The sequence below is a fragment of the Pseudopipra pipra genome, chromosome 11 (assembly GCF_036250125.1).
Source record: "Pseudopipra pipra isolate bDixPip1 chromosome 11, bDixPip1.hap1, whole genome shotgun sequence".
Lineage (NCBI taxonomy): Eukaryota > Metazoa > Chordata > Aves > Passeriformes > Pipridae > Pseudopipra > Pseudopipra pipra.
In genome coordinates this window covers 21,781,144-21,803,585 of record NC_087559.1, presented here as the reverse complement: position 1 = coordinate 21,803,585, position 22,442 = coordinate 21,781,144, and the positions used below count along the sequence as shown (strand labels likewise).

The 22,442-nt window shown below is 39.5% G+C and overlaps 1 protein-coding gene across 1 annotated transcript in view; it reads left to right on the top strand.

The window, feature by feature from the left end:
• Nucleotides 1-22,442, top strand: part of IARS1 (isoleucyl-tRNA synthetase 1) — a 93,621-nt gene that overhangs the window by 38,613 nt on the left and 32,566 nt on the right. The window contains exons 15-19 of the mRNA XM_064668149.1: nt 9,879-10,005; nt 14,976-15,049; nt 15,404-15,598; nt 19,433-19,519; nt 20,186-20,269. Coding sequence (XP_064524219.1) covers nt 9,879-10,005; nt 14,976-15,049; nt 15,404-15,598; nt 19,433-19,519; nt 20,186-20,269 — 567 coding nt within the window. The remainder of the gene's footprint in view (nt 1-9,878; nt 10,006-14,975; nt 15,050-15,403; nt 15,599-19,432; nt 19,520-20,185; nt 20,270-22,442) is intronic.

Here is a 22,442-nt window from a genome sequence, read left to right as displayed (position 1 = left end):
TTTTCCCTTTGCCTGGAGCTGGGTGTGTGTGCTGGAATTCTACAAAGCTCTTTCACTGTTAGTGTGCTAACTTTGTATTTCCATTCTCTCCTTTTGAGCCATTGCTACTGGAATGGGGCTGAGACCAGCTTCAAACAATGTTTTATCTCAGTTTTATCAAGTAAGGTTGAGTAATTACTTGTAATTTATAGTGAAAATACACTACAGGGTCATTAAAATTGTCCTCAGGTCATGTTATACAACCCTAAACAATTCAACATGGAAGAAACTGCAGAAGTAGGAAAGTGCACAGTCAAGCTTCCCATAAAGCTCCACCTGAGAGAAGAATATAAGCAGCTTAACTCTGGGTATATATTGTTCCTAAATAAACTAATTTTTAGATAGGTTTTTCCTTTTCATCTAGTTATTGCAGATGAGGTTGATTACTTTGTCATAGGTGCGTTTGAAGAAGAAAAAAAACAACCCCACCCCCCCTCTTCTCTCAAAACACCTGCAAAAAATCCAGCCCCTGCTTGTGGAACTGTTGTAAGTAAACTCGCTTTCAGAGGGTTAAATAGTAATTTTGGCCATCAGTGGAAAATTCTATCTTTATATGTATATAGGGAATGTGAAAAATGCATGAGAAATTTGTGTAGGAAACAACAGGTAAGTTTTAAGTAAAGTGCAGTATTAAATTAGCAGTCAGAAGGAACTCTTGGTGCTGGTGGCCATTTTGAGAGTCAGTCATGGTTTTGTGGTGTGTCAGCAACAAAAGGATCTTATCCTTTTGCACCTTCATAACCTTTATTTTTATTTCCCTTCCTCTCATCAATAACTTGTGCCTGGAAGGCTGAAACCAGGTGGGGAAAACTTGGAAATTAAAACCTCATTCAGTCTTTCCTTTTGAGGGCTGTGGGGAGAGTTGGGATCCCACCTCTCTTCCACCACAGGTGCCTCTGACAGTGTTAAAGAAGGTGTTTCAAATTCCAGTGAGCAATTACAGCTTAGGCTGTGGTTTTTTTTTTCCTGGACAGTACTTAGCAATTAAATTCTCCATGAGCAGCTTTTGCATAACTGCTTACGTGGTGCAAGCACTGTAATAACTGAAATACGTGGGGAAAGTTAGTGATCCATAATAGAGTGTCCAAAAATGCTGCAGCGTTGGTTTGCTGATCAGCACATGCCCAGTCTGGATATGGAAGAAGAGTTTATAGATTACTAAATGTTGCTTTCTGTTTTCCATAGCAGAACATACTGTGAGCCTTCTTTGGGGGAAAAATAAGCTGGAGAGGGGGTGAAAGTGTTTGTTCTTGGCTTTAATTAGCTTCCTCAAGATGCTTTTACTGTTGGGATGACAGTAGACCTGCATGCTTAATTCTCACATGAACATCAGAAAAGTGGAGTGATCCTATTAAGGAAATGTTTGAATGGGTGAGGTGGTTTTGCTTTTCCAGGAGGCAGAGCTTCAAGGAGAAGCTGCTGAGTGACCTCCATTCACCCAGGAGGCATAAGTAAGGGTTAGGAATCAGTTTGAACCCTGCCTCTCATACATATTTGAGGTTTCAGTGGTGGTTTTTTTAAGTGCTGAGTAGTGGGGGCACAAGTGGAAGCACATGTAGGAGCTGCTGTTCCAAAGGCTGGGTGAGGAGAGCAGGCAATTAAGCCCTTTGGCAATATTCAGTGTACTTGGAATTAAAGGAACCCTTTGTCCTTTAGGCAATTCTGGAGTTTCAGCATGATTCCATAATTGAACATAAAACTGATTCCTCAGGCCTTCTCTCAAAACAGTGTGGTCTTAGGGATTCTGAGAAGCTTTTTGTTGGAAATAGTCTACAAATACAGATGTGTTCTCACAGAATAATTAATAATATTTATACCTATTTCCAGTATGTGATTTCACAGCAGTTTGAATACTGTGTGGCCTTTGTTCCATGAAGTTGGCTTTCAAAAACCAGCTTTTTAAAAGAATAAGGCAGTGGTTTTAAGGTTTTCTTGCTGTGTTCTCCACACAGTTTTGTTTGGGCTGTAACTTCTGAAGTTGGCACTGAGACTGCAAGCTGCCTTCACTGTACATTTATTTAAATTTTGGGAACTCCATCCTTCCTAAAACCTACTTTTTTGCTTTTGAAGAGACTGGATCTCAGAAAGTGTCACAGGAATAATATGTAGCTTTTTCAAAATTTATTTTTGAACTCTCTGGGGCTTCAGCATGTCCTGAAAATGAGAAAATTTGGGATAATGCTTTTCAGACTATATTAACCTTTACAAAATGAGTTTGACTGCATTGCTTTTTTTATTCCTATAAATGACTGATAGGTATATTGTCCCTTAAGAATAGCTGCCCTCTTGATAGATATTCTTTCTGATGAAATAGATTAAACATAGTTGGACAAACTTTGCAACCTGATTACATTTCTAATTGGTTTTTTAGTGAATTACCCAACTGATAAAGCCACAGTCATTCAAAATTTATTAAAGCCAGCAACAGTATCTTCATTTTTTGAAATTAACTACAGCTTTCAGGAATGGGTACATGAGCAATGTGCCAGCATTTTTGTGAAATCAGAAGCCAAAAAAACCCCTTTTCTCTGTCCCAACCTTGTTCTGACCAGAGTGGAAAGTAACTTGTGTTGGGTGTTGATGAAAATGCAGAATTGGAACAGCAAGAGGCTGTGTTTGGGTCTTTAATTCAAGTTCCTTTACTGAATGTTCTCTGCCATACAACTGGCAAAAGAGACTATTTAAAAGAAATGGTAAATGATACAAAAAGAGTATCTTGTATTTGGTATTTGGACACCTGCAACTGTGACACTCCAGATGAAGAGGGGCATATTTGGCTGCAGTACAATCCAGTCCTGTCAGACCTTGGCTTCCTGTGATATTGATAAAGGAGATAAAGAAGAGTTAAATGCAGCACCAAGGTGCTCTCTGGGTTTCAGCCTTAATTGTCACTATCATTTTGTAGAATGGTTTGTTGGAAGAGCATTTTCAGTGTAGCCATGATGAGTGACTTAAACCATGGCACCTTAGATTCTGTTGTAGGATACAGGACTAATTCTTGTCATCAACCTTCAGAGGTGGTCTGAACTGCAGATTTATAAGTCATTGTGAAGAGTAAGATAGTAAAATTTATAATTGTTTCTAAACTATTGTAGCTCGTACTTCTGACAGTGTATGTAATATTTCTGTACTAGCAGGCCAATAGAAAAGATTCTGTAGACTCTGTAGTTTGTATATAACGATCAGGGGTTTTTTCCCTTTTAAACCTCCCTCAATTAAAGTTCTACTTCAGTAACTCCTGAAACATTTACCTCTGACTGCTGCCAAGTTTCTAACGTTGGAGATGTTGTGCAGTTCTGACATTGTTTGCATAAGATGGGCAGCACTTGGTGCAGTGGAAAAATGAGCATCAGTGGAAGGAAAGCAGTGATGGGAGACAGAGAGGAACTTCAAAGAAACCAAACCTTTTGTTCTGGCATCTTCTCACCACGGAAAAATTCAGGCATTGTAATAAAGAGCTTGATGTATAGGTCCTTAGTTGAAAGTATTATTTTTTTTTTTGCCTTTCCTCACTGAAGCTGTTAGTTCTTGCTGAAAATACTTTTATTATTTTCTTTCTTCATTAACATTAACCAATACATTTTATCTGTAAAGTTTTAAACACATTGTGCGTGTAGACTTTTAAATTTTTTTTTTCTTTGAAATCACCATGCAGTTGTAACTCTCCTTTTTGAGTCATCAGTCACACTTTTCTTACTCAGGAATCATGAATTCAAATCAGATCTCATCTCTAGTAGTGACTGTGGTGTGTACGGTGAGGTGCAGTCACTAGATGGCAACATTTCCCGAGGAAAAATCCAGATTATTGGCATTGGCTGCAGCAGGAGGTGAAAAAAATTGCTGCAGGGTTGGCCTTGTGTTTGTCTCATTTAGAGCAGTGAAAGGCAGAAGGTTTTATTACTCTCTGTTGTCAGAATTGTTTGAGGATTAGAAGTGAATTTTGAGTCTTCTTCCGGTTGATTTTGATGGCTTTTGTTCTGCTGTGCCCTAATTTTGCTGTTTCCTCTCTGAGCCTCTTGAGCAGAGATTGCTGATTATGCCATGAATAGGGCAGGTATCATTCCAGCCCCAGTGAAGGGTCACCAGCAGCTTTAGGTGTGGTTCCAGTAAAACTGAGTGAATAAAGCCCCCGAAGTGCCAGCTCACCAACCCTTAGACACGATGGGCACCCAGGAAATCTGTGCCATGCAGGATATCTGCCACTGTTCCAGGAATGCAAACAGGTTTGTGTATAAAATGTTTGTGGATTGAAATGGACCCCGAGTGGTGCTACCCTAGAAAAGTCCTTTGTAACTAGGAATGTTGGAATATTCCCAAGGGAACTGTGCAGAAGGAGAGTGAAAGCTTCACCTCTCCCTGGCTTGGGGCTGCAGGGGTGGTTGATAAGATAAAGGATTGAATAGCAATTAGCAGGGGGCCTGGGTCATACAGGGGGAATAGATGGGGGTTTTTGTAACGTGGTGTCTGACACTGGAGGTCAGGGCTGCCCTCAATCTGTCCGGGAGGAGCAGCTGCTGACGGGGGATGATGCAGTTGCAGCAGCATTGCAGTCTCATGCCAAAGTGTTTGTTGCCATGGGAACCAGGAGGAAAGAGTGAAGAAAACCAGTGCCAGCTCCAAATGATTGAAAGCACTATTCATTTAGCTGCAGATAAGCAGGAAAGGCTCTTGCAGTGGTGGAGGCAGCCCGGGCTCGTGTGGGGGGGGTGGGTTTGCACCCTTCAGTGGGGAGGAGAGGCTGCTGCAGTGGAAATTCTGTGTGCTTTGCAAACATCTGACCTTTCCTCTCTTCCCTTTTCCTCCCTCCCACCTCCCCCCATGCTTAATTAGGTCCATGATATAGATTGGCGCTAATTAAAGTGTCAAAAGGGCATGAATAGTTGCTTATTTTATCTCCTTGAATTAAAAACCATTAAAAATCAATTTGAGGGCATGTTGAAGGAGGCTTGTTATTAGAGTAAATTAACATAATGGAATTTAAGGCTTTGTCTTCTAAGGGTTGGTTAATGTTTAAAAAGAAAGCCAAATTCTACACCTAAAATAACCAACCCCCCCAGCTGTTATGCTGTGAATTTAAAGAAATCTGTACATATTTAGTTAGATGGCATAGGATAACTACTTAATCACCTTTGGTGGTGCTGTTACAACTCAGTTGTCTTCTGGAAGAATGATTTTTCTCTTTTACAGGCTTAGAAGTGATTCCTTATTTCAGATGTCACTTAAAAAGTTCCCAGCTTGCCAAATGAAGGGAGAGATCTGGGGCCACCTTCTCAGAACCAAAGCTGTATTAGATTTCTTAGTCTGGTTTTAGATTACACCACTTAAGGCAGTGTTTAGTTTATCAACTTTATAGTCTAACTCTTCTGGGACTGTTTTTGAAATAATTGATAAGCCAAGAGCTTCCTTCAGTTAGCAGTTATGAAGTAAATCTTATCCAATACATAAAGTTTGCTGTGATTTTGCAAAGAGTGTCATGAATAGAATTATCTGGTGAGAGGATGGAGAGCAAGAAAGGATCAGTATATCTTTATATAACATCTTCAACAGCTTTTAATGGTTAATTGATGACAAAACATGAGGCTTGTGCTGTGGCAGGATTTGACAGCTCTGTGTTTTGGCAGTGCTCTTTGTGTTTACTGAACAGAGGGACAGAGCTGCTCTGAGACAGATCCTGCATCCCGTGGCTGGGGCACGATGAGCCAGCTCAGAGTCATGCTGAGCACATCTGAGCTGTGAAATGGAATCAGAAGTTGAATTCAGTATTTGCAATTGTGTCATGAGCACAAGAGAGATGCTTCAAAATAAATACACAGAAAAGGGACAGATGTCTTAATCCTTTCAGAAAGTTTCTTCCTGGATAATGTAATAATTTATAATATTTCTTGTTGGCATCCTGTACATTCATCTTCTGGAAATAATAGTCAGAAGGCAAATGTATTAATTTTAGTTGATGCTGTTCCTTGAGTATTTATTGCTGATGAGAACCCATGGGGTCAGCCTATTCCTGCTCTGGGATTGAAGGTGAGCACTAATTTGCTTGTGTGACTTGAATGCTGAGTGGTACAGAGACTTTGAAGGCAAAGAAAAATGGTTTCTGTTATAATAAGCTAATAAATGTTGTTAATGGACTGAGTTTTGTTTTGCTCTTCATGTTTTTTTGGGGTTTTTTTGCCTTTCAAATGGAATTTTAGACACTAAGAAAATGAGTGGCTCCCAAGAAAGGATATGGAAGTTGACTGTGCAGAGGACTTAGCAGTGCATGAGTTTAGCAAAACCCCAAATCTGCTTTAAAAAAAGGAACAAACAGTCAACGGACATGGGAACTTGCAGCAAATGAATAATTCTCACTATCTCTGACTTGTATGATGGAGTTTTGATGTTGGGAAAGTAAGATAGAAACAAGCATTCAAACAAGTTGGAACTGATGTACTTTGATTCAAAATCTTTCCAATTTATGATTTGACAAAATAATACTTATTTCTTGTGTTGTGAAGTTCAGTTCCCTGAACTTTCCAGCTGCTGCAATGTCTGTATCCTGAAGTTTATTTAGTGCATTATCCCGGGTGCCAAGAGGAGAAATAGTTTGTCCCACACTATTGCAGAGTCATGATTCAAGAGCTTCTTGACCTGCTGAGGCAGCAGTCTCAGTCTCCTTAACCTTGCTAAACACTGGAGAAAGAAGTATGAAATCCTGGCTGTGGAATTTTGCAGAGGGATGCGAAGGTCAAACCCCACACAAATTGTAGGCCAGTTGGGAAATAAAAAACCCTGTTTCTCACAGCTCAGTCTTAGGAGCTGCAGCTCAGTTGCTCTGGGAGGGACGTGGCTGCTTTGATTTCACCTGCAGCCTCGTGGAACTGTTTGATGCTGGGGCTTGAGATCTGAATGTGTTCAGTGCCAGGAGCAGGGGGTTGCTCTGAGTGGGCTGTAGCTCTGGTCACCTTCTTGTCAAGCCCAACTGCAAACTCTGGTCACCAGCAGAAACTTGAAATTTGTGCTTTCAAGCCAAAGGGGGTTTGTGATGGATGCCTGATTAACCATGAAAAAAACATGTGTGTTGGCATATGGGAGGGGCTTTTCGTTTACCTTTGAGTTGCTTTGTGTAGATGGAGGAGTAAAAAATGCTTCCCCAGGTAATATATACCTGTGGCAGGATGGTATCTTCATTAGAATTTAACAGGAGAAGTATACCAAGAAAATATCTAAGAGAAAAGGGTTAAAAAGAAACTGAAAAAACCCTATAGGAACACTAACCTGGAGCTGGTGTAAATAATGATCAGGTGCTAGTAACAACATAATTGAGAATACTCTGTCTTGTTTTCCCAACCTAATGAAATATTTCAATAAAAGGTGCCTCTGATGGAATTTTTTTCCATATGATATGTAGGTAAATGTCAGACTGAGATATCTGTAGCTAAATCTAGTGAGACTAAGTAAAAGAAATAGGCTCCAGTCCTGAAGAACTGTGCCTGGCAAGGCTGTTCCCTGCTGCTTTTCCCTTGTTCCCAGCTGGAGGCTGTGTCTGCCCTTGGGCAGCACCCAGGGGCAGCATCTCTGTGGTGGCAAGAATTAGTTGTTTTAAGTAACACTTTCTTTGAGTGATGGGCCCAAAATGTTTGTGAGATACAGGCTCTTTTTATTTTATTTGATGGCTGTGTCAGTGTTATTTCTGTGTTGTACCTCCAAAGAGCCATAAATCATTGTTGCAAATGTGGTTCGTAGTAGATGAAGTGGTTTGTGTTTTATGTTCCACTGAAAACTGGCAGCAGGGTCAGACAATTTTACCAGAAGAAGTAAATTATATGCTTTCATAGCTCAGAGAGAGAGAGAGAGAGATCACACCACATACATTTTTGTGGTTAATGTCCACTTTGGGGATAAAATTAATTTTTCATGCGTGTTTTGAGGAGGCAGAGTTGAAACTCTCAGCATTTTAATGTCATTGGGGGATTGTCTCAGCCTCTAGCTATGTTAAATGGGACTAATAATTTCAGCTAATCAGTGTCTAACAACTTCTGAAAAATGGAAACTAGTTTAGGAGTGATGTAAAGAGAAGTTTTCCACATTAGTGGAGTGTTGGGCAAATGCTAATGATCTTTGTACAGTTTCCACTTGTGTTTGGAGAGGGGGTCTCTTAAGGTCACCACAAAAAGTTAATAGTAATGAGTCCCACACTAAACCAAATTAGGAAAGCCTGTATACATTTCTAAATTTCAAAGCAGGGATACAGATGCCATGTGAAACATGAGTCACTGAGTTAGTTTCAAATTTTTTTATATTAAATTTTTGTTCAAGAACTGTCACAGAATACAACCTGGCAGCTGAAAGCAAGTCCAGAAATAGGGAAGCTTTGGAACTTCTGGCTGATATTGAGTGAGGCTTTTAAGGGTAGTTTTTATCCACTTGGGACCACATTGGCATCAAGAAGCCTTCAGATCTCCACATGGCATCATCATGGGTAAAACTTTTAAAAGAGAGCAGGTTTTATTTTCATCAATAGAATTTTTTTTTTTTTTTTTGTTCACACTTATTTCATCTCCTGCTGCTGGGCCAAGTTGTACCTCAGACCATGTGAATCCATTCTTTTAATTTTTCCTCTAAAGGATCCTTTCATCTTGGTTACTCTTGGGACTGAGCTGTGATTAAAAATCTTCTTCAAAAAGAAATATTTGACCAAAAGTTTCAAAAAGAAAAGGTAGAAGAGCCCATGAGTGTTGTGTAGTTTGGCTGCTCCTCCTTTAGGAACCGTGGGTTACCTAATCCAGCTCAGACTTTGGGAAGGGCCCTTCTAGTTACACTAGAAAAACAAACCCAGTAAAACTTGCTGTGGTTTGCTCCATAACAACTCTAGAGTTACTTTATTGTTGTGAGCTGCTTGTTCACAACTTCTCTGTCTTGGACACTGTCCTAAGGTTATTCTTCCTGGGAGCTTCACTTGATGCTCTTTAGGCACCAAGGGAGTATATTGTTGACCTTAAAACCCATTGCTGTTCTTTACCTCCCTGTAATCATTGTACAAATAGTTAATTCTTTGTTCACATCATAAGAGAAAAACATAGTTTTAATCAAACCACCAGGCCATTTGGCATATCCAGGAACCTTGCTGGGCATCAGGTTCTGGTGTTAACCTTTGAGCTCCAAGACACTTCCATATGATGAAAATTTATCTTTGACATCCTCAGTGCCCATTACTACTCAAAATGAGGTTTAGGGGTTGGTAGGGTTTTGTGGTTGGGGGCGTGTTTTGTTTTTTGGTGGAGTAATTCAAAGTGGAGATGATAAATGGCTCAGAAAGGATTTTTTGTATGATCCATCAACCTGAGTAATGTGCAGATACCTGGATGCCCACACATAATCCAGGGTGTCTTTTAATGCTATTACTCCTGGCTTTTGAATATTTGGAATGTCATTCAGCACCAAGATCAGTAGTGGTCTCTGTTTCTGTATGTAAAATAAAGCAGTTGTGTTGTTACACACCCTTAGTTATAATCCTCCAATGTTGGACCGTCCGGAGGATTTTGACTATCATTTCATCCCTAATGAATCTATTTTACGTTGCACATGTTTTTCTGAGTTACTTTATAGTAGAAGTAACATTATATTTCTCACTTCTGTAGCTTAGGTGGATATCCAGGGAAGGCAGAAGAAATTGTGTTAAATTTTTGGCAGCACCTCCGTAGGCCTTGCAGTAGCCAGTGGCGTGATATAAATATGCTCCAAGTCATGTAAATGATGAATTGAACTTGTTTTGCGGATGAAATCACATAAAATCATTCTCACCAGCTTTCTTTTATTTGGAACATAGTGATAAACTAATACTTTTCTTATTTTTGGTGCAGGGTTCCAGATTTTGTGAGGGAGAAGCGTTTTGGGAACTGGCTTAAAGACGCCCGAGACTGGGCCATATCCAGGAACCGGTACTGGGGCACCCCCATCCCTCTGTGGGTCAGTGATGACTTGGAAGAGGTGAGTAAGGAAATGAAAGGTTCCAGTTGACAGAAAAGCCTGTCTGTGCATGTTGTTTGCTTTTTTTGATGGACACTCTTCTCTTTGTCTGCTGCTGTCTGAAGTTCTGTTAATATGTCTTAACAGTATATCTGTCTAATCTGTCTATGTATATTTATATGTATATAGTAGGTGATAGATACATGCATATTTATGGGTGCATTTGTGTGCCTGTACAGGTTTTCTTTTGCTCTTGCTTGAAAACTTGCAAGCAATTTTTCTTGGGTTTTATATTAAAATTAATCTTGTCTTTCCTGGAAGAATTTGCGGTGATGGCAAATGTAATGGAAATAACAAATGCAGTGAGAAAATGGCAAGGAAGGGTTTTTTTGGTTTTGATTTTTTTTTTATTTTTTATTTTTCACTCAGTCCTTTCAGTCTGCTCTTGAAATTCTGGTGCTCGGTTACTTCGAGCCAAATGAGTCGCTCAAGGCGTAAAAAGCAAGTCCACCCCAGCAGAGCAGTGGAGATGTATGTATTTGTAGTGCTGCAAATGGGAATGCAACAGACTGTAAAAATGTGAATCGAGTGGAATGATGAATATGGATAATGGGAATGCTGGAAATGAGTTTTTCCAAGGTGTGAGGTACCCTGCAGTTGGGAGCGTAACACAAACTGCACCAGAGAGTGCTTTGCACAGTTGTGAGGCTGCTGCTCTCTAAGTGTCAAAACACCAAGCTTTAAAGCTGTTTCTGAAGATAAAATGGGTGAAGTTTGGGAGGTGGGGGTTGTGTGGTGTTTTCTCTCTCTTTTTTTATCCTTTCTTGCTGTATTGAGTTGGTTCCATTAGACACGTGTGATGGTCCTTCCTCATGCTGGAAGTAGGAAATGGTGACCACTGTCAGGATGGCCACAGGAGGTGAAGACTGATGGCAGCATCCCAAGCCTTTATTTTTATCTCTCTTGGTCTGAAAAAGTTTTACTCTTCATTTTAGACCTGGAAGACCTCCAGTAGGAAAACATATGCTAGAGGAGCATTTTATGGTGTTAAATTTGCTATTGCTTAGATGTGCACCATAAAGTATTTTTTATTTCCTTTTCACTGGCAATCTTGCTGGTAGGCAGGGAGATATTGGGGGAGGGAGGGAGATCCTCCTTGCAATTACAATTTAAGTATCTAAGAAAGCCTTGGCAGTTGGATTCTATTTATTTATGCTGTGTGTTTGTAAATTACTGACAAACCAAGTGCCTCTGTCTCTTCTGTAACACTTAAAGTTGAGTTTGAAGACTGGCAATTTATACATAACTTCTTCACATTTATCCAACATTTTTAAGTCCCTTGATATAACTTTTCTTTAGGTAATAAAAAGGCTTTCAGTTTTGTGCCAGAGTATGTCAAGACTTCATCCTACAGCTGAAAAAGATTGTGTAAATGTTTCATTATTTCCACTCCTTGCCTCTAATAACATTTCATTTTCTTTCCAGTCTCCCCATGTCTGTATTCCTGTGTGTACAGGTTTTTTTTTGTTTTCTAGGTTTGATTTGTTTGTTTTTAATAATAATATGATGTCTAACTTGGGAGATTGACCTTTCCTTTGAAATTAGCTGCAAATATTGCTCAGGGCTTGGTGTTCTGAATAAAGATGGAAATACCAACAGGTCTGTTATTTTTATCCATTGATGTTTCACATTTCTGTTTGCTCTAGAGTCTGAATGTCGTGCTTTAAAAGCTGAGTATGGCTTCTGGACCCAGCTAAATTTCATGTTAGGGTTTTTTTTTTAATAATCACTTTCTTTTTATGCATGTGGGATGTGGCTTGAAAAACAAATACCCTTGTGACTGATGTGGAACTTAAAGCATAGGTGACATCTGCTTTCATATAGAAATAATTTTCACTCCAGATTCCCTGACTTCAGTTTTACTGCAGCCTGGTGCTGTGTGAGGTTGCAGAACATCATCTTCGTGTCTTGCTCTCAAAAGAACACTTTGTTGCACACAATTATGCTGTGCATATTAAATCCTGGAAAAGTAAAAACAATTCCTTATTTAATATACAGTAAGGTGAATTAATTGGTATTAAAGTGAATTTTATTACGAATCAATAACTGGTTTCCCACAGTTTTATTTTAGCTTTTATTTTAGTTTTCTTTTAGCATAATTATCAGGTAGAGACGCATAATGGAAGTTAAATTTTGAAGCTTGTGTTTATTACCACATTTTTGCAAGTAGTTTATCATTTTAAGCTCTCAAATCTCAATGATTTCCTCAGTGGAGGAACACATTTGGTTTAGATAATAAAATCTTTTAATACAACACTCAAGCTGGTAAAGCAGACATGGGCTAATTTTATAGGAGTTGCATACAAATCATGGTATTTAATATTTAGTGCCTTTAGGGAAGTTCTCTGGTTGTTTCATTGCTTATCCCTTATGTTAACCCTCCAGTAGTTTGGGTGCACTTGGTCTTGCATAAAACAAGAGGACTCTGACTCTGCTCTCCTGAAGGGCAAAGGAATTTCTTCAGGTCTGATTCTGGGCTGCTCTGGGGCTGCATTAAGGCCACTCCTGGCTGACTGTAGCACTCATTTGTTCTAATATTTAATACACTCAAGAAATGTTTTGTAAAGATTCCAGGATGTCTTGCTGACACACTGATAGAGCTGTGAACTTTTCTGTCTGTGAGCACTCCTCCCTCTGTGGTGATGGCACTGGACAGAACTGAAATGGCAAACCAAAAAAGCCAATGTTTTCATTTACTGGGTGCTGCAGAGCTGTGCCACAGGAACATGGAGATCACCAGTGCTGCTCCGTGGCTTTATTCTTCCTATTTACGTGGATAATCCCAGATAAAATGCTAATGTTCATTTTGTTAAAGGGTTTAACCTTGACCTCTGGTTTCACATGAGGTCTCAGAGATGCAGGAATGGGGTTGAGCCCCAGTCCCAGCCTGTTTAGTTCAGTCTTTGCTGCCTGCTATGAAGGGCTGATGTAGCTGGTTTTGTAGTTGATGTGGCTCCAAAATAAAATAGAGGAGGAGAACATGATTGGGAGGGAGAGGGGCCAGGCTGCTAAAGCAGGCATTGCTCTTGAAGGAATGTACCCAAAGCAGCAGTTTAATTTGAGAGCATAAAGCCAGTTTGTTGTTGCAGAAGCGAGTGGGTGGGGCCTAATGAGGGATTGGATTTGATTAACATCTACTTGTATTCTTCTCTTGCCTTCAAGGATCTAATGAGCTCCCCTTGGGACAGAGTAGCTCCATCCTTCTGCCCTGGACAGAGGCATCTATTCAGTGTGGGGATGATATCTGCATTCCTCTGGTGGTTGTTGGATTTTTCATGTGAAATTGGGGTTATTTCTTCCTTGAGTAATTTCTGGGGGCAGTTTTCTGCATCCAGCGTTCAGAGTTTTACTTAAATATTGAAATGCTTGGTCTAAAAGCAACAAATAATGGGCAGCTTTTCACCCAGAGCATATGTGAAAGTATGTGCAAATATAAAGGTTAGGGAAGATGAATAAATCTGTGTCCAACGGTATTTTTTACCCATGCTGTTAATAAAACCTTTTTTTCTGCCAGCAGTGCTGAACTAAGCACCTGCTGCTGCTCACTTGAGCCTGTGTGATGCTTATGGGGCCACACAGAGAAGGAAGAGCAGATCTGGGTTAAAAATAGTTTGTTGATAAAGATATATTTTTACCTGGGATCAATCCCCTGGTGTGGTTTGCTGTGCACTCTGCTGTGCTTGGCCATCAGAACCACTGTCGTGCCTCACTTCCTACAGAAAAAAAGATAAGTAATGAAGAAATTACATTTCAAAAATACTTTAACAATAGAAGATGGTGATTTGTAATGCAGATGAGCAGTTGAATCAGACTAGGAAAATCATGTCTTAAAAACCAAATCAAACTGAGTTTCTGTCATCTCTGTAATTCATGACAGTTTTTTGGAATTAAATACACCAAATCCTTTTTGTTACTTACAATTGCTGTGTGTATACATCTGCATATATTTAAGACTACTCAGACTCTACTCTGATTTATTTTATCCTAAGAGTAACTTAGAAAATGATGTGAAAAATGTGTGGTCTCCTTGCAGCTTCATTATGGTGATAAATTTAACTCCTTCCCTGTGTCAGATCTGTCAAACTCTGTTTTTTTCCGTGGCAATTCCAAATGGGACTGCTAGCATTTGAGACAGGACCTCCAAAATCCAGACCTGTACTGCAGTTTGAGGCTCAGGAATCCTGCCAGATGAGAGAGGCCCACAGGGCTCTGGGAGGGTTAGCTTGATTAAACCTAAAGCAAATAAAGGTTTGCTTTTCTCCTTCTCTCTTTTCATACAGTTTTTTCAGAATCATTTGTTCATCAGCATTTCCTGACATCAGTGCAAGTCTGTTGTGGAAATCTGCTTTTTTCTTAATAGTGTGTTGATGCCACAAAACTGAGAAAAGTCTTTCTTAGCAATCCCATTCTGAGCTGTGAAACTTTGTTCACTTTGAATAAGATGCCTTTAATATGGACAGTTCAAGGTATCTGGAATGGAAAACTTACATGGATTATGATCAATGTAGCTGCTTTCCTTAGCTCAGGAGAGGAACCTGGGATCTGAAACTCTGATTTGTATGAAAGTCAGGATCATTGAATTTTCAGGGGTTGTTGTGTTGTGGGTTGTTTGGGAAAAAACCCAAACAACATCCTACCTTTTTTGGTAGCTGACAACATGCTGCTGCTTCCAGGTCTCCAGTTATTGTAACATGAGTTGTATTAGATCAGAGCAATGGTCTCTAACATCATTTGCTGCTGTGTTAGGTTGAAGAAGGGGACCTTGTACAAAATTTGTGTTGGTTTTTCAGCTCCATCCTCTGCTTTGGCAGATACTGACCTACAAGTCTCCTGTCTGATGTTAAAAAAAAAAACCCAACTTGCTACTTTGTACAAATAACTGGCTAAATTTCTTGAAAATAACTGCTAAATTTCTCGAGTATCTCTTGCAGGTGGTTTGTGTTGGTTCAGTGGCAGAATTGGAAGAGCTGTGTGGAGTGAAAGTCACGGATCTCCATCGAGAAAGGTTGGTCACAGAGACTGTTAATTTGTTACTAGAAATAGTTAAACAGACATAAAAAAACCTTGGTGTTCTTCACCCAAACCCTGGGAAACAAGTTTAGGGAAAACAGATAAGCAGGAAGAGGATTTGTGATAAACACATATAAATTTTGCTTTCTTCTGTCTTGAATGTTGTTACTACAAAAACTTACCTGTGAAATAGCTTTAAGTGACAAAGATTATCAAAGGAAATGCTGATCTCTTTGAAGAATCATTAAAATGATGCCTAAAAAACTGTCATTCTAATGTGAAAGCACAATGTGAACTTGTCCTAATGCCTGGTTTTGTTGGGAATTTGTCCCTCTTTCTCTCCCCACAGCATTGACCACCTGAGCATCCCCTCCCGCTGCGGGAAGGGCTCCCTGCGCCGGGTGCCGGAGGTGTTTGACTGCTGGTTTGAGAGTGGCAGCATGCCCTATGCCCAGGTCCACTACCCCTTCGAGAACAGGAGGGAGCTGGAGGATGCTTTCCCTGCTGACTTCATTGCTGAAGGCATCGACCAGACCCGAGGATGGTAATTCCCTTTGAGGCACTTCATTGTGGGGTGTCATTGCCCTGTAACACGACTACACTGAAAGAGGCTGTGTCATGATGGGTGCACTTACAACCTAAGAGTCTTAAGAATTTTGTAGTTTACCCTTACTGTACTTAAATTTTGTAACTTTGAAACCCTTACCTAAACGCTGCTAAAAAATAGAGTAAAAATTAGGAAGGCCAGCGACCCATGCAGCTGTAGTTTTTAAATTAGTTTCAGAGACCATTACACTCTAAAGAGGTAAATCAATATAAAATTGAAAGTAGTCTAAGTCTAATCAAAGATGGATGGTGAATTCTGTAACAATCAGATATGAAAATACCCTTTAGGAAGCCAAATCAATCAAAGATTGTTTAAGTTGTCTGTAACTAAAGATCGATGTTGATGTAACAATAAAATATGAAACTAGTTCAATGATTGTTTAAGTAAAAGAAGTCTAGGTTATCTTTAACTAAAGATTCATGTTAATGTCTTGTATGATTAGAATGAAATGTGAAGGAGGGACTTGAGATGTTAGTGTATAAAAGCTCAGGAAATCTTGTTTCAGTGGAGTGTTTGTGGAGGAATCATCCCCAACACTGCCCCAGTGTCAGATTAAAGGAATTCTGGTTTAACAGTATCATGCTGTTGAGTTTGATTTCTTCGAATCAACATCTGGATGATTCTTTAGTGTTGGATGGATTCCTTTTTTTTTTTAGTAAAATGTGACATAGTCTTAAACTCAGTGACAAAAAAGTTGCAGCAATAGAATCTTGGCAAGGAATTTTGCCAGCTTTTATGGAAAACATCTTTAGGTAATAGGGCACATCTTTGGCCTGGTAAGGAAAAATCTCATCAGCTGAATTATCACAGAACTCCACTTATCTATTAAAAACAGAACTGCAGTTGAAATAGAAGTTGATGTTTTGAGGATTTTAAGCCAATTTGTAGGGAAGTAATTTTTGCCTAGGAATTTTTGCCCCTAGATTAAATTTGAATTTTGAGTTCATGTGAATGTAGAAAGAAACGAAATTAGATCAAACCTTATGTTGTTAAGGTCTTACAGTTTACAAAAAAAAAATAAAAAAAAAATTCTAGCTGTAAACTTCATCTGCTTATTTGATTCCCCTCTGGATAAATACTGGTGCTTTGATAACAGCAAATGTTGGGTGGCTTGCAGTCGAGCGCTTCTGTTTTGTGAAAGAAAGAAGGAATTAAGATGTGAGGTCTAAGTGAACAACAAACTATTGAGTTCTGAAGTGTTAAGAGCATAGCATGTGATTTTTATTTGGCACATTGTATATAAAGTGTGAAGATTCAGAATGGGGATTGGTTTTGTGTCAGGTCAGAGGCTGCAGCTGCCGTGAAGTGAGGACTGGGAGGTGGGGAAAGGCTCAGGAGCTGGAGGTCTGGTGGCTTCTGTTTGACTCCACAGAGGAGGGAAGAAAGTCAAGGGAGACAAGGGGATAATTAATGTGACCGAGGTGATGAGCCAGGAGAGTGATCTTTTTGATGACTTTTTGCATGGATAGAGAAACAGTTGAATGATATTTGTTAAAGCCACAGGAAAGACTCTTACAGTAGCTGGGTTGCAAGGCTGGCTAGTCCAGGCAGATTGGTAGGAAAGGCTCTGTCTCTGACTATGTAGGGAGATACAGTAAGATTTATAGTCACAGTCAGAATGTGGTGACCTGCAGGGCATTCACAGCTGGAGGTTTTGTCATGAACCCCACAAGATCATGAACTTACCCATAGTTGTTTGAAAAAGGAGTTTTCTCCCTTTTAAGGGGAGTGGAAGAGGACTGAAGTAGAGCAAAGAAGTGGACTTGTCTGTCAAGGTTGTTTTTACTGACAGCTTGTTGTTTGACTGACAGCTCTTTATCTGCAAGGACATCTTTAGGAACAGACAGATTTGGTGAATGGAAGATGAAGCACTAGAGATAAGTTGAGGAAGTTTTCAGGAAACAAATGTGTCTGTGGACAAGGTATTTAAAAAATAAGATGCAGAGAGACACTCTTCTAAAATATTCAGAGTGAATGAGGTGAATTTTCCAAAAAACACCATCTGAGGAAGACTGAGAAGAGTTCCATCAGAATGTGTGTAAACCAGGGGATCACAGGTTCTCAAAGACAGTCTTGTAGCTGTCATCAGCCAGGGTACCTCTTGCTGAGGCTCGTTGGGTCTGGCAAGGCAAAGAACATAAAATCTGGGAAATGTTCTCAGATGCCCACAACCTGTCTGTCCAGTTTTCCCAATGCAAACAGTATTGAAATATCTCCTAGGTGGTCCTGCTTTCTTCTTTTTAACTGCAAATGCAGGTGCTCTGATATGAGAATTGGTGAGAAATTTTGCAGAAAGTGCTGGGAGTTTTCCATGAGGAACCTTTGTAGTAAGTCCTAAGGAAGTACTGCTGTGCTTGTAATGAACTGTAGCCTTATAGATGTTGATCATCTGAGTAAATGCTCAGATATTTGTGTTTAGAGGTTTTCTTAAGAAGGTTAGAAATGAAGACAGGGATTTTGAGTGCATGTGTTTGTGTGCAAATGGAGGAGTGTTGGTTAAAATTCATTAAATTAAAATGCAATTTAATAAAGAGATTTTGTATCCTGCAGTGTGAGCTGAGGTGATTTTGAAAGGTAGAGGCCTGTCTGAGGTAAGATCAGAGTTGTCATGTAAGTCACTTAATAAATGCAGTAATACACACAGCAACCTTTACAGAGGACCTTTAAGTGTCAGAATAAAGCTTTTGCAATTATAGGCAGCTTTTTAATAAAAACAGCTTTGGAATATACAAATGGATTTATTTTTTTTTTCCCCCCACTGAAGTGTTTCTCCACTAAATCTTCATGCAAATACAGAGTTCTGAGACATAACCTCCTGTGCCTTATTACAGCTTTTTTAATCACCTTCTCTTTGAAGGTTGCTAAGCAGTTGTCAGTGTGATGCTCGTTTTGAACCAGGAAAGCTGTGGCCCACAATCCAGTTATTTTCTTAAAAGTAATTACCAACAGTGCAGTTACAGCAGCTCACAGATCCCTGCTTTGGTGAAGGCTTCGACTCCTGAGTGTGAGATTATCACATTATCTTGCACCTCCACTTAATTTCTCAGTTATATATCAGCCTATTGAACAATAGGTGCCTGTGCTTGCTCCAGCACTGATTTCCTAAGTGTCCCAGACAGTTTATAGAGTGATTGTAAGCACAAAACATGAAATGGGGAGGAACCTCTACTGCCCTTTATTGTGGGAACACCTACATTCTCCTGTTTTCTGGTGATGGCTAATTTAACCAGGTAACCATAACCTTCCAGTCAAGGTGTTGGCTTGATTGGAAGGAGGCTCTTCTCATTTTTAATAACTTGCTTTTGTACTACCAGCAGTAGTTGTTCCATTATCTGCTAGTCTGAAAAATACACAATTAACACACACACACACAAAAGTGTGCTGGTCCTGTCTGCCCTGTTTGTTCCTGACAGATCCTATGTTCAGAGGTTTACAGTGAATAAACAGGGAGCTTGTTCAGGGACTGAATTCCCTTTTCAGTACTAAAGGGGAAAATACTACAGTTTTCTTCTTCATACCTTCCTAGTGCTTACTGTTACAATTTTTCAGCCTTCTTGGACTAGTAGATCCCAGCTGAGAAAACAGCTACAAAGAAGATCTACTTTAAGTGAGCTCCTCTTCTGAGTCTTTGCCACATAAATGTTCCACAGACTTAAATTTTAACTTTGCTACAGGAAAGCAGCATAATGAAACATTTCATTTGTAAGAAAGACATGCAGACTTCAGCTTGATATATTTATAAAGTCAGGTTTATGTTATCTCTTGTTTCAGGTTCTACACTTTGCTGGTGCTCTCCACTGCTCTTTTTGGAAGGCCTCCTTTCAAGAATGTCATTGTGAACGGCCTCGTTCTTGCCAGGTTGGTGTGTCTCAGTCAGCTCTTTCCTGAGCAGATTTGTAGTCAAAGAATGTTTCAGATAAGTCCTGCAAATTGTAAATGGAATCTGAAATGGACTTTGGAGCTGTTAAGACTTGTCAGGGTGATATCAGTGTTGTAGGAGATAAAAGGCACCTGAGAGTGAGAGGTTCCCACATCCCAGCTCTCTGTTGCACTTGGTTCTTCCCAGCAGGATTAGTCCTTCTTAGAGAGAGAGAAAATGAATAACAAGTCAGAATAGGAAAGAAATTATGCCTGTTATGCAGACTAAAGGGGATGATAAATGTAGTTTTAGATGTAATTTTAAGTTAATTACACTTGTTTCCCTTTATTTCCAAGTAAAGCTTTGCCAGTGGGCTGGAGGGATTGATTCAGAACAAGTGCATCTTCCGTGATCTTTGGTAGCAAAGACAGATTCCTGCTTAGTTTTGTAACTTGGAAGCCTCTTGGGTTGGGTTTTGGGATTTTTTTCAGTTGTTGGGTGGGTTGAACATTCATAGTGAAGGGATATGCTAATATATAATTATGTCTGTGCTAGCAGGAACATAATGGGACAGAAAAATTAAGCTGGATTTGAAGGGCTTTTTTGCTTTATCCGTGTATTACAAGAATTCTGGGAATTGATGCCTCCATTCTGATATCTTCTAGTGATGGCCAAAAAATGAGCAAAAGGAAGAAGAATTATCCTGATCCAATGAGTATTGTAAATAGTTATGGAGCTGATGCACTAAGGTAGGATTTCTTGGATCCATGTACAGTGGGATTTGTTGGCTTTCTGTTCATGGCACACACATACCAGGGGAGCTGTTATGGGCTTTGACAGCTGCAGGAAGAAACTTAATTTTAGAAACTTCCAGAGCACTCTGACAACCAATTAGCTGGAATAGTGGGTGACTCCAAAGCACTGGCAGTGGTTCCAGTACCTGGACTTTCTGTGCCCTGGTCATGTCTCCCTCAGGGCTGGTACCAGCCCAGGCTGACTGGAGGCTCTTTGTGTACAGGATGCTCCAAGTCCAGCCAGCACTCCTATTGCACTGATAATCTGAGTGGACCCAGTGACAACTGGAATAAAATACAACTAGTTTACTGTTAAATCATTATTTTAGAGAATGAAATCATTATACTGCATGATGCACAAAATGTTTCCTAGAGAGAAAGCCCTTTGGTTTTGTTGATGTAAGTATAGAACATGCAACAATAATAGTACAACCAGAAGAGCAGAAGTGGAGCAGCCTAATGTATGTATATAAATTGCCCTGGTCAAACAGAGATTAAACACAGTTCAAGTGTTTCATTAAAATTACACTGACACACAAAGTAATTATGCAGCAGCCTGGTATGTTGGCTCGGTGCACTAACTATACATGCATGAAGTGGTACCTTGAGGTAAAGGAACAATAAAGACATTTTAATAACTGCAGGAGGACACTAGTTAGGCCTTTCTCAAGAGCCCTGTAATTCTTGGTATATAAAAGAAAACCTTAAACTATCACACACATTGAATTGTGTGTTACAGCTGTACACAGTGGGGCTGAATGAAAGCTTAGTGTAGGATTTTGTTTATTTGAGGAAGATGGTTGTTGCTTCTTCTAGATAATTTTAAAAAATCATTATGAAGTTCCTTATTGTTTCAAGCTCTAGCATTTACAAATGCTAGTACATGATCTTCTTGTGTGTGTTTACAATGGAAGAGTTGGGTGGAGTTCTTAAATTTGATCAGGATTGTTCTTTACAAATAAGATGTTAGCAAGATATCAGGGAATTGGTAGCTGGAATAATATGAGTGAAAAGGGTTGGAGTTACTCATATTGGAGATTTTTAAATTGCAGGTGATGCTTCTGTTAAAAATCTGCCTTTTTTTATAAACAAACCAAAAAATCTCAAACACCAGAAGTTACACTTCCAGTATTTATGGGGCTTTTTTTTTTTTAACTTCTTAAAAAGCTAATTCATTTTTCTGCCTGTGTACTCATTCTTTAATGTCACATTTATTTATACCTACACCCACACAGAGTAAAAAGCGTTGCAGCCTGGGCTCATTTCTGGAAGGAGCTCTGCAATTCAGTTCTCTGCTTATTCACTCAAGTGCTTGATGTGCTCTGTTTATAGCAAAAGCTACAACTGAGGCTTTTTCCTTGGCACTGTTTCCCTGCAGAGTTACTTTAGCTTTTGCAGTACTATGTATATTTTAACTACAGCTTTGAAGTATTCTCAGCAGTAGCCTGATAAATAGATCAGCAGAAAATATAGATATAAGTTGTTGAAATGAATATGGAGTTGAGTAGAAAGGGCAAACAGCAGAAATAACAGCACAGTAAATTTAACAGCCCAACTTCAGACTTCATGGAACTTGATTACTGAGTGAAATGTGTAAGAATGGCCAAAACAATTCTGTTTCAATATTGCTGAGACCTCTGACTTGGGCTGGATACCTGTCAAAGTTGAACTATGTCAGAAAGAATTTGCTGGTCATAGTCTTTAAAAGCCCTTTGCTTTCATGTATCCTGAGGTAAGTGTTGCTGTTAGAGGGGATGAGTTGCATTTTCCTCTCAATCTGTTCTTAAAATGCAGGAGAAATAATGCCACAGGCTACTGGGTTAGAGAGGTGGAGAGGAGGTTACTTATTGCTTCTCATACATTGCTAGAAAACTTGGTAATTCTGGCTTGATTTGAGGAAGGTTTTGTTTTCTGCCCAATGGGTGATATCACCTGGAGTAACTAAATTGATGGAACTCTTCCTTTAATGTGTCCCTTATTTCTCTTTCCATAGAATAGATATTTTAGCATTGGAATAACTCAGGAAATTACTCTTCTTTTAACATGTACATATAGTAAGGCAAGATAGGATGCTATATTGAAACAAACAAACCCCAAATAAAACACCATCAAAACAGAGGCACATAAA